This window comes from Macrobrachium nipponense, chromosome 15 (genome assembly GCF_015104395.2).
Source record: "Macrobrachium nipponense isolate FS-2020 chromosome 15, ASM1510439v2, whole genome shotgun sequence".
Lineage (NCBI taxonomy): Eukaryota > Metazoa > Arthropoda > Malacostraca > Decapoda > Palaemonidae > Macrobrachium > Macrobrachium nipponense.
The window spans coordinates 79,935,622-79,952,025 of record NC_087208.1 but is presented as its reverse complement, the minus strand read 5'-3'; the positions used below and the strand labels follow the sequence as shown (position 1 = coordinate 79,952,025).

General features: G+C 41.8%; 1 protein-coding gene across 1 annotated transcript in view; it reads right to left on the bottom strand.

The window, feature by feature from the left end:
• LOC135226729 (uncharacterized) overlaps positions 1-16,404 on the bottom strand; it is a 149,911-nt gene that overhangs the window by 86,397 nt on the left and 47,110 nt on the right. The window contains exons 3-5 of the mRNA XM_064266438.1: positions 8,814-8,990; positions 8,405-8,658; positions 8,035-8,182 (exon numbers count right to left, since the gene is read on the bottom strand). Of these exons, the coding sequence (XP_064122508.1) occupies positions 8,035-8,182; positions 8,405-8,658; positions 8,814-8,990 (579 nt within the window). The remainder of the gene's footprint in view (positions 1-8,034; positions 8,183-8,404; positions 8,659-8,813; positions 8,991-16,404) is intronic.

Below are 16,404 nucleotides of genomic sequence, written 5' to 3'. Positions count from 1 at the left end.
TTCTAAGCCTCCCTCTTCCAAGGCTTCTCCCCATCCCAAGGGGTCGAGAGTCAAGACCTCCAGAACCAAGCCGACGGAGTCCGGCTTTGATCAGGAGGCATTCGCTAATCTTCTCATGGAGATGATGAGCGAAGTGGTAGATAATAAGCTTGAGTCGGTGTCCACTCGACTCGCTTCGGGCCTGGAGACCTTGGGTCAATCAATACTGTCCCTGACCCAGAGGATCAGAGCCCAGGAGTAATTGGTATCCGGAATCCTCCAGTCCGGGACCACGGCACAGACCGTGACAGTACCAGATGCATCAAAGCTTCCGCCATTTGACAACAATAACCCATGGCGGTTAGCTTTGCATGCCCCGTATTCGGATGGGAAACTGACAATTGAAGGTTGCAGAATCCGACCGGTAGAAGACTTCGAGTTCTTCCCGGAGGGCCTCCAGTTTCCGTTTCTGGGATATGCTAGACTAACAGAAGACGAGCTAGTCAGGGTAGACAAGGTTCCGAAAGAGACCGTTATCTACCCTAGGGACCAGGCCCAAGCTGTATGGGTCCGCACCCTTACAGATTGGGAATGCGTTAATACTAAGCTAACGCCCCATAAAAGTTGCTTCACAATGTTTGTGACCCCGCAAGGAGTTCCGTCGCCTTGCACATCAAAAGTCGCGGAATTGACTCTACAAGCAGCGGTAGAGGATAAGCCCTTACCTCTATTAAAAGAGACTGAGGCTACCTCCTTACTCTTCCCCGCAGATGTAGGGTTTTGGACAAACTCGACCCTGAGTGTGCCTCCACCCTGTTCACAGAGAAGCTACCTAGAATTCCTGACCTCTTGGTCAAAGTGAAATTCGAAGCGAGATATAGACTGAGCAGGTCGATCAACTCAGTCACCTCGGCGGAGTTGATCTCTACGACGTTCGCCGATGAGGCTCTTTTCTGGGTCCACACGAAGTCTCTATTACAGACCTTCCAGTCGGATCAGTATGACTTTATTGTGGCTAGACGAGCCTGCAGGAAGCATGTCTTCGCGAATGCTTCCATAAGGCACGAGCCAAACAAGCTTATAAAGGCTTCAATCTGGGGCGCCAACCTGTTCCTTGAAGACGCGGTCAACAACGTCTTCAATGAGGCAGCTAGAGCCAACCAGAGTCTTTGTGTCCGTTGGGGACTTCCTTTGAAAAGGAAGTTTGATAACCCCGGACCCCAATCCAGACCTAGGAAGAGGCCAAGGAAATTCCATCCTTACCAGCCCTCTCATCCTCAGACGGTTGTCCAGGCGGTCCCGGTTTCCTAGGTCGGTAAGCCTTCGACATCCAAGGCTCAACCGCAGCAGCAGTATGTTTTAGTCCAAACTCCGGCAGCTCAGCAACCCTCAACCTCAACAACCTTGGTAGCTTCCCCAGCCTTCAACACCTCCTACGAGTCACGAGGAGCATTTCGCGGCTACAGTAGGCACGCCGGAAGTAGCAGAGCCAGAGGTGGCTTCCGGCAGCGAGGTGGCTCTAGAGGCAGGGGCTTCAGAGGCGGCAGAGGAAGCAGACCTGCAGCCAACCAGTGAGAGTCCGCAGGTGGGCGGGAGATTATATCTCTTCTGGGACCATTGGACCTTCAGTCCGTGGGCCCACAGCATTATTTCGAAAGGTCTAGGGTAGAAATGGGAGAAAGGGCCTCCTCCATCAGTCAGTTTTCACCAGACTCCAACGACGGACCTACTAGACTATGCCAAAGATCTCCTCCAAAAGAAGGCTATAAAGAAAGTCAAATGCCTAAAGTTTCAAGGACGTCTGTTCAGTGTACCAAAAAAGGACTCGGACAAACTAAGAGTGATTCTGGACTTGTCCTGTCTCAACTCATGCATTCAATGCGACAAGTTCCGCATGCTGTCCGTCTCGCAGGTGTGGACCTTACTTTCCCGTGGGGCCGTCACCACCTCTATAGATCTTACAGACGCTTACTATCATGTTCCGATAGCAAGAAATTTCTCTCCGTACCTAGGCTTCAAACTAGGAAAACAGGCTTACTCATTCAGTCATGCCATTCGGGCTCAACATTCACCAAATTAGGAGAGACGCTAGTTCAAGAGCTAAGAACTCGATGGGTAATGTTAGTAGCTTACCTAGACGACTGGCTCATTTGGGCAACCAACGACGAGGAGTGTCGCAAAGCAACAGCCAAAGTGATAGAATTCCTAGAATATCTGGGTTTCCAGATAAACAAGGAAAAATCTCGGCTCGTTCCGGCTTCCCGCTTTCAACGGCTGGGAATCCTCCAATGGGACCTAAACTCGCACAAACTATCTCTCTCGTCGTACCCAAGAGAGAATTCTAGGTTCGCTGCAGTTTGCCTCGATAATGGACGTCCTGTTGAAAGCCAAACTGAAGGATGTCAATCGAGTCTGGCGAAAGAGAGCCAACGTCAAATTCAGGGACAAGGTCTCTCTAATTCCGCCGATATTAACGAAAAGGCTCCGTCCATAGACGGAACGCCGGAGCCTCTCTGAGCGGTTGGGGAGGTTACTCACAATACAAGAAAGTTCAAGGAACATGGTCGGAGATGTTCCGCCAGTTCCACATCAATGTCCTAGAAACAATAGCCATTTTTCTGACTCTAAAACGCCTGGCTCCAGCCAAAAACGTTCATATAAGGTTAGTCTCGGACAGCACAGTAGTAGTCCATTGCATAAACAGAGGCGGCTCTGGGTTGAGCAAAGTAAATCACGTAATGAGTGCGATTTTCTCGTTAGCAACGAAAAATCGTTGGCACTGTCAGCCACTCACCTGGCAAGAGTAAGAAATGTCATCGCAGACTCACTATCCAGGACGACTCTGCTGGAGTCGGAGTGGTCACTGGACATGAAGTCATTCCGCTGGATTTGCAATCAAATCCCGGGCCTTCAAGTAGACCTGCTCGCCACTGAGTCCAATCACAAACTCCCGTGTTTGTGGCTCCCAACCTGGACCCTCTAGCTCACGCCACAGATGCGATGTCCATAGACTGGAACGGTTGGCAGAAAATTTACCTGTTCCCACCAATAAATCTTCTGATGAAAGTCCTGCACAAGCTAAGATCTTCACGGGACCGGTAGCATTGGTTGCACCAACTGGCCGAAGAGCAATTGGTTTCCTCTTCTGCTATAATTGAATCTCCGTCCCAGACGGATCCCCTGTCCAGAACTGTCTCAAGTAGTACAAACTCGGACTGTGTCAGCTTCCTCAAGAATTCTGAGTGCCCTAACTTTATGGACTTCATGAAGTTTGCGGCCCAAAAGGACGCTAGTATCGATCCACTAAACATCCTGTTCATAGAATCAGATAAAAGAGTGTCAACGCTCAGACAGTATGATTCAGCAGTGAAGAAATTGGCCATCTTCCTAAAAGAATCTGATGCCCAAAAGATGACTAAGAATCTGGCGATTTCATTCTTTAGAACTCTATTCAAGAAAGGCCTAGCTGCTGGTACCATTACTACAATCAAATCTGCCTTAAGGAAGATTTTTCAGCTTGGCTTTAGTATTGATTTGTCGGATTCGTACTTCTCTTCTATCCCGCGAGCATGTGCCCGCCTGAGACCAGTAGACCGCCGTCAAACAGTCTCCTGGTTTTTAAATGATGTACTTAGATTAGCCTCAGACACTGATAATGATTCATGCTCATATATAACCCTTCTCAGGAAATCTTTATTTTTAATGAGCCTGGCGTCAGGCGCCAGAATATCTGAACTCTCGGCTCTCTCTAAAGACCCAAACCATGTCGAATTCCTCCCGTGGGGTGAAGTGCTACTATCCCCGGATCGGAAATTCCTGGCCAAGAATGAAGACCCACAAAACAGGTGGGCTCCATGGAAAATTGTTCCTCTTACACAAGACACATCATTGTGTCCTGTCGTCACCCTTAAATCCTATCTGAAAGGTATTAGACAACAAATCCTTTATTTTATTAAACAAGCCAATCCGGATTCAGTTCCGCACGTCCATGATATCCGAGCAGTGGCTACCTCGATTAACTATTTTCACAATATGAACTTCGAGGACCTGAAGAAATATATGGGTTGGAAATCTCCGGCAGTATTTAAACGCCACTATCTCAAGAACCTAGAGGCCCTTAAATTCTCAGCAGTGGCCACAGGGAGCATAGTCTCCCCCGAATGACCAAGTCCTAAAACTCTATTCTATTGCTCGTTCTGCTTAGCCCTTTCTTCCTTGATACTCACTCCTTCCTACCTGCCTCGCTCATATCCCCTACCAATCTTCCCCCCCACCCCGGTGCCGGGCTGGTTTGCTTGCCATTCCGTCGCCGGACTTGTATATAGCATTGGGACCCACCTTTTGTATTCCTTACCTGTTTTGTACATACTTCTATGTATATATCATATTGCTTCAGATGCCATTCCATTGTATTATTACTTTATTACTATTCATTAAGTCCTAATTTAAGTCTTAATTTTAAGAATTCAGCTAAGTTTGTCCGTTTCTTGTACGGCTCATTAAATTTATTCTTTAGTGAACTTTAAGTTTCATTATTCCTTTTATGCATTTTGTCTGGTATCTTTCAAGCTTGTATGGCAATTCTCTGATACTATTCCACCGGCAGACACAGGTCAAACCCAGAAAAGGGATTTTGACGAAGGAAAAATCTATTTCTGGGGGAAGACCTGTGTCTCCCGGTGAACCCGGCCCTCTTTCTTTTCCTGATCCCCACCTGTAGCCAGTCCAAGCTTGGGTGCGTATTCCAGGAATGAAGATGCCGGGTTTCGGTAGTAGTAGTAGCGAGCGGAAGGTGCTAGGGGTAGTCTTTGTAATGGCTCTCGCCGTGGGAGGGACTTTGAAAGGAATCTTCTAACTGGCAGAAGTCCTGTGATAGTGGCCTCCACTCGCCCCAGTGCTTATACCGACACCCTTGGGTGATCGAGCTGAAGGTAGTAACTTCAGCATTCCATTTTAGCTTTTTCTCTGGTATATTTAGAATCTATTTATACTTAGAAATGCGACCTACAGGATCATTTCACCGGGCGACACAGGTCTTCGCCCAGAAATAGATTTTTCCTTTGTCAAAGTCCCTTTTTTCTGCACTCCGTAACTTCTCTCTGAATGCGTTTTTTCTTTCATTACTGGTTCGTTATTGAAGAATATGTCTATTTCTTAGGTGGATCTTGAATTTCTCTCAATTTCAATACTAATTTAGCATCTTTAATAGATAGACATCTGAAGTATTTCTTGCAATATTTCAAATTCTTCATTGTATATATACAGGGGTGCATACATACATTCTTTGGACCTTGCATGATGGTCTTGTCCACAGTTTATACACTTTGTTTCACTGCTTTCCATTGTGTGGCATGTTCTTCAGATCCACAATATGAGCACACAGGTTCATTTTGACAATATTTCTTTACATGACCATATTTACTACAATTTTGACACTTTAAAGGTTTTCGGGCATGTGGCCTTACATATTTCTGTAGTTTAACCTAAAATTTCTGTTTTCTGAGGTATATCTTAACCTTTAAACTTTATTTTTGTCATTTTTTTTTTTACCTGGCAGAGCATATAGTTAACAATCCTGTACCTTTTGGTATCTCTTTTTAAGTGAGTCTAATAGTATATTCTTTTTAATTAGCTCGTTATTATTTTTTTATTGACAAATAATCTTCAAACTGACTTTCTCTTGAGGCTTCTATAAGCCATGTCTGTTCTCTTAGCTGCCTAAATGACATTTCTGCCATAGAATATCTGCTAAATATAATTTTCCAAATTGAATCTATATTCTTTGGTCTGTTTCTACGGTTAGAAACCTTGACCAACTTCCACTCCCAAAGAGGGAGTTGAAGTGAGTCAAGGCTGGGTCATGTTGGTACATATACATTTTAGGTTTACTAAATGGTATTGTTTTTTTGCCACTTTCTTTGACTTCTGTAATTTGAGCTTTCCTTAAGGGGGCCGGCCGGAACCCCTATATATGGTGGTATAGGGTGAAAAATGCAAAGTCATGAAAAAATTCATGGAGCTTCATATGGCAATTGAGAATACGTATACGAAATATTTCGTCAAAATTCCTCTTACTTTCGTAGTTACAGGGTAATTAGTTAACGTAACTCAATAAGCCTAAAACATTGATCTGTAAAAGAAAATGCAATATTTCTTCTATTATCGTAAATTTTGATAATTATTGTCAAAGAAATTGAGAGAAATGGCATCTGTAGACATTCCCCGAGTCGAGAAGGAGACTTCAGGCTCAGCTACCAAGTCCAGTCATGAATTAGTGCGATCACAGACATCATGTGGTCTACACGTTCCATTTCACCTCTGACATTCGCTTGCGTTTATGTATGTTTCGGCAAGAATTTCATCATGCCAATGAGGAAAAGACAAGGAAAACATCTCGCTAACATACAGACGAAGAAAAATCGCTCTAGTATTATTACAGAATATCATAATATATGCGTAGTTAGTGAAGAGAGAGGGGAGGGTTGCGTAGTAAGGGTTGCTTAGTAACGCCCCCGTCTTGCCTGACAGCACACGTCACACTGTGCCCAAGGCTACGATCATTGAGCAAAGAGATCTTCATTTATGATAAATAACAAAGTTTTAGTTTTTTAATACCCAAAATGGAATATGAAATTCATAATAATCATGATTTATTAAATTGTCTTTGTAAAAAAAGAGTACACCTTCGAGTTTCACCTCTGACATTCTCTTGCATTTACGATTGTTTATCTTTGTTTCGGGCAAGAATTTCATCATGCCAAAGAGGAAAATACAAGGAAAACATCTCGCTAACATACAGAAGAAGAAAATTCGCAGTAATAAGCCGAGTTAGTGAAGGGGAGAGAGAATTGCATAGGAAGGAGTGCCCCATCTTGCCTCAAGCAGTGCCCCAGGCTGCGATATATGAGCAAAGGGATCATCATTTATGATTAAATTATGATAAATAAAATAGTTTTGGTTTATTAATACACAAAAAAGAGATATACACTCATAATAATCATTATTTATTAGCATTGTCTTTATAGAAATACGAAGGAAAACTTTGAACGCCCGTATCTCAAAACTATACTTATTGACCTTCAAAATCTATCTTCTCACTTAGTTTTAAAGCTATAACATTGGAATTTGGTATATAACTCAGAAAGACATTAAAGAACAATCAAATAGAGCCCTTTTTTCCAATTTTTGTTTCGTCTTTTTTTTTATAATTTTTTTCTCCTGATTTATAGTGTTTATTTTTTTACCATATTGAAAAATTCATATCTAGCAAAAAAATTACTTTTAGAAAAAAAACTCTCCATTTGATATGGTAGTAATCCCAGGTCTTAATATTAAATATCAAGGGAGGAGATAGAATTTGAAAAATGGTTATTTTCGGGATAAATCGGCCTGGCGTCACAAAACCGAAGGTCAGAGGCGAAAATCATATGCGGTTTGGAGATGTCCCAAGTCACCTTATTAAGTGGTATGAATATCAAAGTCCTGTCCTTAAAAAATGGCATTAGCCGGCCGGCCCCCTTAAACAGTCCACAGCCGTGCCAGAAGCCGTAGGGAGATTAGGATCTATATTCATAAAATGAATAATATAAATTTCATCCAGGATGAGGTTCCTCTCAACGGGGAGGCCCAACTGGGGGAGGAGCAATATTGTTACCCACAGTGGTAGCTGCCCAGGGATTTGACATAAGAATTTCCCCTCGCTCAACCACATAGGGTACTCTAGCTTTAAATGTGGGGCACCAAGCTGTCATACTCAACCCTCCATAATGTTAAAAGAGCAGTGAATTCCATAATCCTATACCATACCAAGGTTGTCAACCAAAGAGTAAGAAAGGATGGGTTTTAATTCAAGACAACCAGACCCAGTGCTTGCAGTCCTCAGGTTAAGGAAATAAACCTCACAAGCTTAAAACAAAACTGCTTACATTCGATTTTAACACTAAGGTAAACAGCCTTATGACACTTACAAGGAAAACTATAAGCTTGAATTTTTTATGCAAAATTGGTAGACTTCTTATGGGCAATAATCTGCTTAGAAGAAATTATCACACTTACCTTTGCAACCGTTAACTGGCCTTGACTAACTTCTAGTTGTCCACTGATAGCAGCTTTTTCTTCGCGTAACTGAAGTACTTCTGAAAGGCTGACAGTTTGCTCAGCACCTTGTTTAGCTATCAAAAGATCTGTCTTGTCCTCCAAAAGCCTGAAATTTAAGTCATACTGATCACTTCAATTCCAAAGTCAAGCCTGTTACATGCTACATATGGAGGATGTGGTACATATTAGAAACGACAGTCATGATGACCATTCAACAAAATTTTTCACAGCATGGTAGTAAATTTGTTATTATAAATAATATTTTGCATTAAATTCACTTCATACTTCCTTCTGCATGTCTTTATTCTGATTATGAACATTCACTTACTTTTGATTCTTCTGAAGTAACTGAGTCACTGATTCATTCAAAGAATTTATTTTCTTTTCTTTCTCCTCTAGTGTCACCTTCATACTCTCATTATCACTGACTAATGTGGTTATTTGTGCTAAGATTGTCTGTGCATCAACAGCACTGCTATGGGGAGGGAGATTAAACTGGAAGTTTCTTACACCAGCAGGTACTATGGCTGAGTGAGCATTTACACCTTCCGGTTGCCTCTGCTGCAGTTCCATTTTCTCAATCTGAAAATGTGCACAGAGATCAAATAAATACCTTCCTACTTTCAATGACCTTTGACTTAAAAAACTTAATGATATATAAAAAAAAATATCTATGCAAATTGTCTTAACTGCATCATCTTCTGGAATAATGAAATTATACAAATGTCTCACTATACCTTACTAGTTAAGCCATCTATCTTGTCAGACATTTTTGAAACAGATATTTTGAGCTCTGTATTTTGTGCTCTCATTTCTGAAAACAAGAGCGACATGGTTGGATCTGGTGCAGATGGGGGCTGAGTTGAGTTCACAATTGACTGGGTACCAGGTTGGACGGCAGTATATCCTGGAGGCTGTGCAAATAAAATGAACAGAAAAATAAATTTCATATAAAGTTGTTTCATCAATACAAATCACCCAACAAGAATCCTAAACAGCCCTTGAAAGGAGTTCCATGACCATTCACAATAGCCATTCACATTTATATCATGGGTTGACTACTGCTAGCAAGCAACCCACTTGGCAGTTCTTTCCCATTACTGAAAGTTTAACTTTGGTTAATCTACAAGAACAACATTGAGAAACTGAGGCTGTGAAAATATAGAATGCAAGTCATAAGAGAAATATTTTAAAAACGGACATATTATTTACATTAAAACATGACCTACTGCTTTCCTATAGCAAATGAAGGAGATGTACCCCAAGAGTTATTCAAATACTACCTCTGATTCAGGGATAAGATTAATACATTTAACAGACTCATATCTTGCTTCAAGCTCAGGTTATTTACTGAATATTCAAATTTGCTGAGGGAAATTTACTTGATGAAATCAGTTCTGGGATCAGCTGACAAATGCTTAGGAAAACAGTAAGACATGTTTTTATATAAAAAAATATTTAAGTTTTTAAAACATTTGTCTTATGACTTGCATACAACAGTGGGTCCCCCATATTGACATTCTCCAGATTCGGGGACTCATGCAACCTATCCCCCTATTATTTGTGGGAAAGTTGCCTATTCGCAGTATTTTCCATGAGAAATTTCCACAAATTCCTGGTTTTTCTATCAATTTCATCATAAAATGCACTTTTTGTGATAAAAACTATTAAAAAAACAGGTATAAAAAATATTTAGTGGGTTTTTCTTGAGTATTAACTAACAAGATAGACCATTTTAAGCCTTTTCATAGGGGTTCCAACTATTCGTGGGTTCTAAGTACTCACGGGGGGGTCTGGTACGCATCCCCCACAAATGCCGGGGTACCACTGTATAATTTTACAGCCTCAGTTTCTCAATGTTGTTCTTGTAGCCAAAACTAACAACTACTTATACATGAAAATACAAAACTTATGACAGTAACAGTGGAGATCCACTTATAACACCTACTACCTACTAGTAATTGTCCACTTTCACTAGTTTAATTCAACTGATAATTTCTTTACTAATGTAAAAGTTTTATAGACCCTTGTAATAATCCTTGCTATCAACAGATATTACTGTGAAACCTTAATCTGTGTGTGATAGGTATTTCCAGTACAACTTCAATTCCTGTAGCAGTAAAGGACAGCTTAACTCAAGCTATCATGAAATTTCTTGATACATATCTACCAAGAGCTTCAAAAAAGTTATACATAATTCCCAGTGCAGATACAAAATAACAGAGGCTGTACAGGGAATAAAAAAAAGTGTCAATCACTCATTCAATTATACTACATACAGCAAATTTACAAAAAAAGTTATTTACAAAATTCTATATCTAATACTTTTCCAAGGTGGGTTATTCATTAGAAGTGTTAGATGAGAATGGGCTATTCAGAGATGTGTCAGAATTACTTGTCTCTCTCTCTTCGGTATGAGAACTCCATTTTCCAACACTAAGTTTTATTTAATTTTTTACTTTTAAGTTCTTCATTCTACATATTTTATTAATTTTTATATTTTTATATTTTATATAATCATCAATAATAATGTTCACATTTGATCTTGTCATATGGGCTGCTTCTTTGGCTAGTTTAGCGGCCTCTTCTTTACCTTCAATCCCTGTATGGGTGGGGATCCAACATATTTCTATATTTTTCTCATTATTATGCACATACCTAACTTATCAAGTAGTAATAACTTTTGGTTGTACAATATTATTTTTTGGTTTGTAACTCTGAATACCTTTTATAGTGCTTATTGAGTAACTAAAATCACAAAATTATTATTTCTATGGCTGATGCAATTGTAAACAACTCTGCTGTGAATAATGAGGCATTGCGTAACAAGTGGAGATAGTTCTTGTACATGACATAATGTCCTTGGAGTTCTGGGGTACAGTAATACCTCAATCTTAGGTGAGGTTAGGTCCCAGACCCCCTCGCACAAATCAAATTTTTGTGTACGTTTGGCAGGTCTCTAAAAATACTAATAAATGCTTACTTCTAGAGTTAGAACATTAAATATGACCCTAATCATGTTCCCCAAGTATTTTAAATGAAATTAATGTTAGTTTAATTTCACTTACATGTTAGCTTAATACATTACCCTTAAAAAAAGACAAAAACGGATGGTAAAGATATAGGAGTGATGAAGATTACATGTACTATTTCTCTCTTCTTTCCCCCTTTCAACCATCTATTTTAAGAAGTCTTCTCAACTTTGTTTTTAAGAACTTTATTCTGTCTATCTGTCTTTGTTCTGAAATTCCTTTCCATGAACAAACAGTGCTTTTTATTTGGACAAGGTAATACAACTCTTAGTTATGAGTCTATGTTTTAGAACAGCACATTTACAGTTCTAGTTGGTGAACGTAAAACTAGATTATCTACTAACTACAAATGAGAGAGAGAAAAGTTAAGTACGTATATATATCTTAGTTTTACAGACCACTGAGCAGATTAACAGCTCTCCTAGGGCTGGCCCGAAGGATTAGAGATATTTTTACATGGCTAGGAACCAATTGGTCACCTAGCAACGGGACCTACAGCTTATTGTGGGATCTGAACCACACTATATCGAGAAATGAATTTCTATCACCAGAAATAAATTCCTCTGAGTCCGCGTTGGCCGAGCCGGGATTCGAACTTTGGACCACAGGATTGGCAGCCGAGCTATTAAACCACTCATCCAGTGAGGAACTAAAGAGAGAGAGAGAGAGAGAGAGAGAGAGAGAGAGAGAGAGAGAGAGGAGGAGTTGTCCGTACTTAAGGGAGTGAAATTATTTATGAATCATTACAAAGTGAGAGAGAGAATTACAAGAATCCACTGACCTCCTAATGGCAACACTCCCCCATCACATTAAACTGACATATTTGACAGCTTTGGCTTCCAGCAGTTAAACAAAGATGAAGGAAAGGATATTTTGTTTATTTAAATACTATCGCATACGAATTTTGTAATTACTGTTGAAATCAGAATGAAGATGCACTAGATTGACACATCAGTATTTTGCACCAAAAATCAACCACATTAGCTGAAAATCACATATACGAAGTAGATTAGTGTAAACAATTTTCAAAACTATAAAACAAGTTTGAAGTGAATTTCTATGAGTAATACTAATTTGAAACCTTTAAAGGCTTCGTACAAGTTTATCAGCTGGGTGGTATTGGCTAAAACTTTCCACAGATGTTCAACTTATAAAATTCTTTCAGAATAATAAAGGGATTTTGACGTAGGAAAAATCTATTTCTGGGTGATTGGCTCGTGTCGCCCTATGAAATATCCTTAAGATCATTATTTCTAGGTAAAATTAATCTAAAATTACCAGAGAAAAAAATAAAATCAAGAAAATGTCAGTAAAACTGACTCGCTCACTCTATAAAAGAAGTGTCGGTATGGGAATAGAGGCGAGTGGGATCACTACCACGAGTCATTTACCATTTAGACCTTCCAACATAAAATCCCCACCAGAGAGAGCTGATACTAAAGGGTGATGCGGCCGCTACTACTACTACTACTGACGCCACGGACAGCAGCGCCCCTAGCGGTCATCCTTAATCTATGAACATCTTGTCCTGTAGGGTGGGTAGGTAGAAAGGAGACCTGGATCTATACTACAACTACTGTGCAGTATCAGGAGAAACAATGTTTCCCGCTGCTACTGCTGAAAATTTTAAAGATTCCAAGGACTTCAGGTAATGACGTTTAAAGACTGTCGGTGATTTCCATCCAGTATACTTTTTAAGATCCTCAAAATTCATATGTTGGATATAATTAATTGAGGTGGCTACTCCTCTGATATCATGTGCTTTTGGAAATGAATCAGGGTTGGCTTGTTTAATGAAGTAAAGGATCTGTTGTCTGATTCCTTTCACTGATAAAGTGCCACCTTTTTCTCTCATAAAGAGAGAACCTGAGGATCTAGAGGATGTACGAGATAGAAAGGCTCTTAAAGTTGATACTGGGCAGAGAGAAGGATCTTGTGGAAGTGGGATGACTTTCCAAGGAGCCCACCTTGCAAGGGGATCCTCATTTTTAGCTAAAAAGCTACGATCCGGAGAAAGTAGAACTTCTCCTGAGGGGAGAAATTCCACATGACCCGCATCTCTGGATAGAGCCAACAGTTCTGAAATTCTGGCTCCTGAAGCCAGGCTTAACAAAAATAACGTCTTTCTAAGAAGCATTATGAATGTGCAAGACGAGTTGTCAGTATCTGAGGCTAGTTTGAGGACATCATTTAAGAACCATGAAACTGAAGTAGGCCTTTGAGAAGGTCTAAGTCTAGCACAGGCTTTGGGAATAGACGTAAAGTAAGATTCTGTTAGGTCTATTTGGAAACCCAACTGAAAGATTTTCTTCAAAGCCGATTTATTAGTAGTAATAGTGCTAGCTGCTAAGCCTTTTTCAAACAAGGACCTGAAAAAGGATATAGCTAAGTTAACTGTCATGGTCGTAGTGTTTGATTCTTTCAGGAAGGATGCTAATTTTTTAACAGCTGAGTCATATTGTCTAATAGTTGACTCTCTTTTATCTGATTCTAGAAAGAGGATGTTTGTGGATCAATGTTAGCATCTTTTTTAGCCGCAAACTTCATGAAGTCCATAAAGTTAGGGTCTGAAGAATTCCTGAGGAAGAATTCCTGAGGAAGCGAACACAGTCCTCAATTGTACTGATTGCGACAGCTTGGGATTGGGAATCCGTTAAGGTCGGAGACCCAATTCCAGAAGCAGAGGATACCAGTTGCGTTTTGGCCAGTCTGGAGCAATCAGAGCTACTAGTCCCTTGAAAGTCCTCAGCTTGCTCAAGACTTTCAAAAGAAGATTCACTGGAGGAAATACATAGACAGGTTGGGGGCCACATAGCAAGGGAGCTTGTGGTTCGCTTGTGAGGCGAAGAGATCTACTTGGAGACCTGGGACTCTCCGGCATATCCACTGGAATGACCTGTCGTCTAGGGACCATTCTGACTCCAGAGGGACTGACCACAGGACAGAGCGTCCGCTATCACATTCTTTACCCACTGCCACGTGAGTGGCAGACAGATGCCATCTGTGCTTGTCTGCTAGAGCAAAGATGGCTATCATGACATGATTCCCGTGTTTGGATTTGGACCCTCCTCTGTTGATGCAATGTACTACCACTGCACTGTCCAAAACTAGTCTTAGATGAGACTTCTTCGGGGGAAGGAGTCTCTTCAGGGTAAGAAATACTGCCATTGCTTCCAGAACGTTTATGTGGAGCTGGCGGAACTGAACTGACCAAGTCCCCTGAACTTGCTTGAATTGAGAATATCCCCCCCAACCGGACAGGGAGGCATCCGTGTGAATGGTTAACACTGGAAGGGGATATTGAAGGGGTACCAATTTGGCAAGATTCTTCACTTTTGTCCATGGACGGAGCTGATTGTGAAGGATCTGTGGAATTACTGACAACTTGTCCCGAGATTTGACGTTTGCTCTCGATCGCCAAACTCGATTTATATCTTTCAGCCTTGCTTTCAGGAGGATGTCTGTCACTGAGGCCAAACTGAAGAGAACCTAGGATTCTTTCCTGGTTTCTCCTTGATGTTTGTTTGCATTTGAGAAATTGTCTCACAGACTTGGCTATTTCTTTTCTTTTGACCACTGGAATTGACAGATTGTGGGAAGACAAATCCCATTGGATTCCTAGCCACTGTAAAACGAGGACTCCGGAGTGAGTCTGGATTTCGTTTTGTTTATCTGGAACCCCAGATGTTCCAGAAATTGTACTACCTTCTTCGTGGCTTTGAGACATTCCTCGACCGTTGGTGCCCAGATCAACCAATCGTCGAGGTATGCTGCTACCATTATCCCTTGAGTTCTCAACTGTTGAACTACCACTTCTGCTATTTTCGTGAATACCCTGGGGGCTAACATTCAGACCGAAGGGCATCACTTTGAATGAGAACTTCTGATTTCCTAGTTTGAAGCCTAGGAATGGACGGAAGTGTTCTGGCTATAGGGATATGATAGTATGCGTCTGTAAGATCGATAGAGGTTGTGACGGCCCCACTGGGAAGTAAGGTCCGTTCCTGCGAGATGGTGAGCATTTTGAACTTGTCGCAACGAATGAAAGAGTTTAGCTTTGACAAGTCTAAGATTACCCTTCTTTTTGTTGAGCCATTTCTTTTGCACGCTGAATAAGCGACCTTATTTGAAATTTTAGATGCTTGACTCTCGCAATAGCTCCTTTCTGAAGGAGTTCCTCCGCATAATCTGTCAACTCCTTTGATGGTACTTGATAGAATGATTTGATTGGAGGAGGATCTTTGATCCAACTCCAACCCAATCCTTTGGACACAATGCTCGTGCCCATTTGCTGAACCCCCACCTGTGACGGAAGAGGAACAGCCTCCCTCCTACCTGGGGAGCCTCACTGTTGTTGAGCGGATTGACCTCCGCGCCCTCCTCTGAAGTGTTTTTTCCACTCTTGCAGCTCTTCCTGTGCCACGCTGGCGAAAGTGGCCTCTCGCCCTGCTCCCCCTAGAGAACCTGTTGAAGGTTGGGTAGGCCTGGCTTTCATACATCGAATTGAAGGCCGGCGAGACTGCGTAAGAGGTCGAGGTTGGCTTTGAGGAGACAACAGGAGAATGGGCTGTGTCTGCTTTGAGGTTGCGGCTGTCCCTGTTGTGTAACTGGGACGGCCTGAACGAAATGCTGTTGCTGCTGTTGTTTTTGATAGGGTTGGAATCTCCTACCCGTTTCTTTAACTTCTTACCAGCAGCAGGGGCGGTCTCTTGTTTCCTCTTGGAAGAGATGCCCCATCTGGCTCTAAGGCTCTGGTTAAGCCTAGCAGCCTCGTGGTGCACCTCATTCACAGAGGCCTCTGGGAAGAGGTCCGCACCCCACATGCTGGAAGCTAAGAGTCTATTAGGCTCATGCCTGATAGTTGCCTCCTGCAAGACATGCTTTCGGCAGTTCCTCCTGGCTAAGAAGAAGTCAAAAGCATCGGCTTGAACCGTCTGGAGCTGGGATTTAGCCAGTATCTTGAACAGCGGTTCTGTAGCATAGGACAGAGCAGCCATCTCCGTAATGATAAGGGAGTTAAGAGACCTCCCAAATCTTGTACGGGCATCGAACTCTGCCTGAATAAGGCTATCAGGCAGTCTCGGGAGCTTCTCGCCAAACTGATCCATCGCGCAGTCTGGCTTCAAGCTTACCTACTGAGAAAGTGGCCAGGTAGGTTCTCCCACAATTCTCCGAAGGACGGGAAGAGCGGAGATGTAGATTCCGCCTCCCTCAACTGTGGCATGGGCTCGTCTTTGAGGACTGCCTGTAGAGTCGCTTCTACTACCTTAGTAGCGAACGGAAGAGAAGCCTCCTC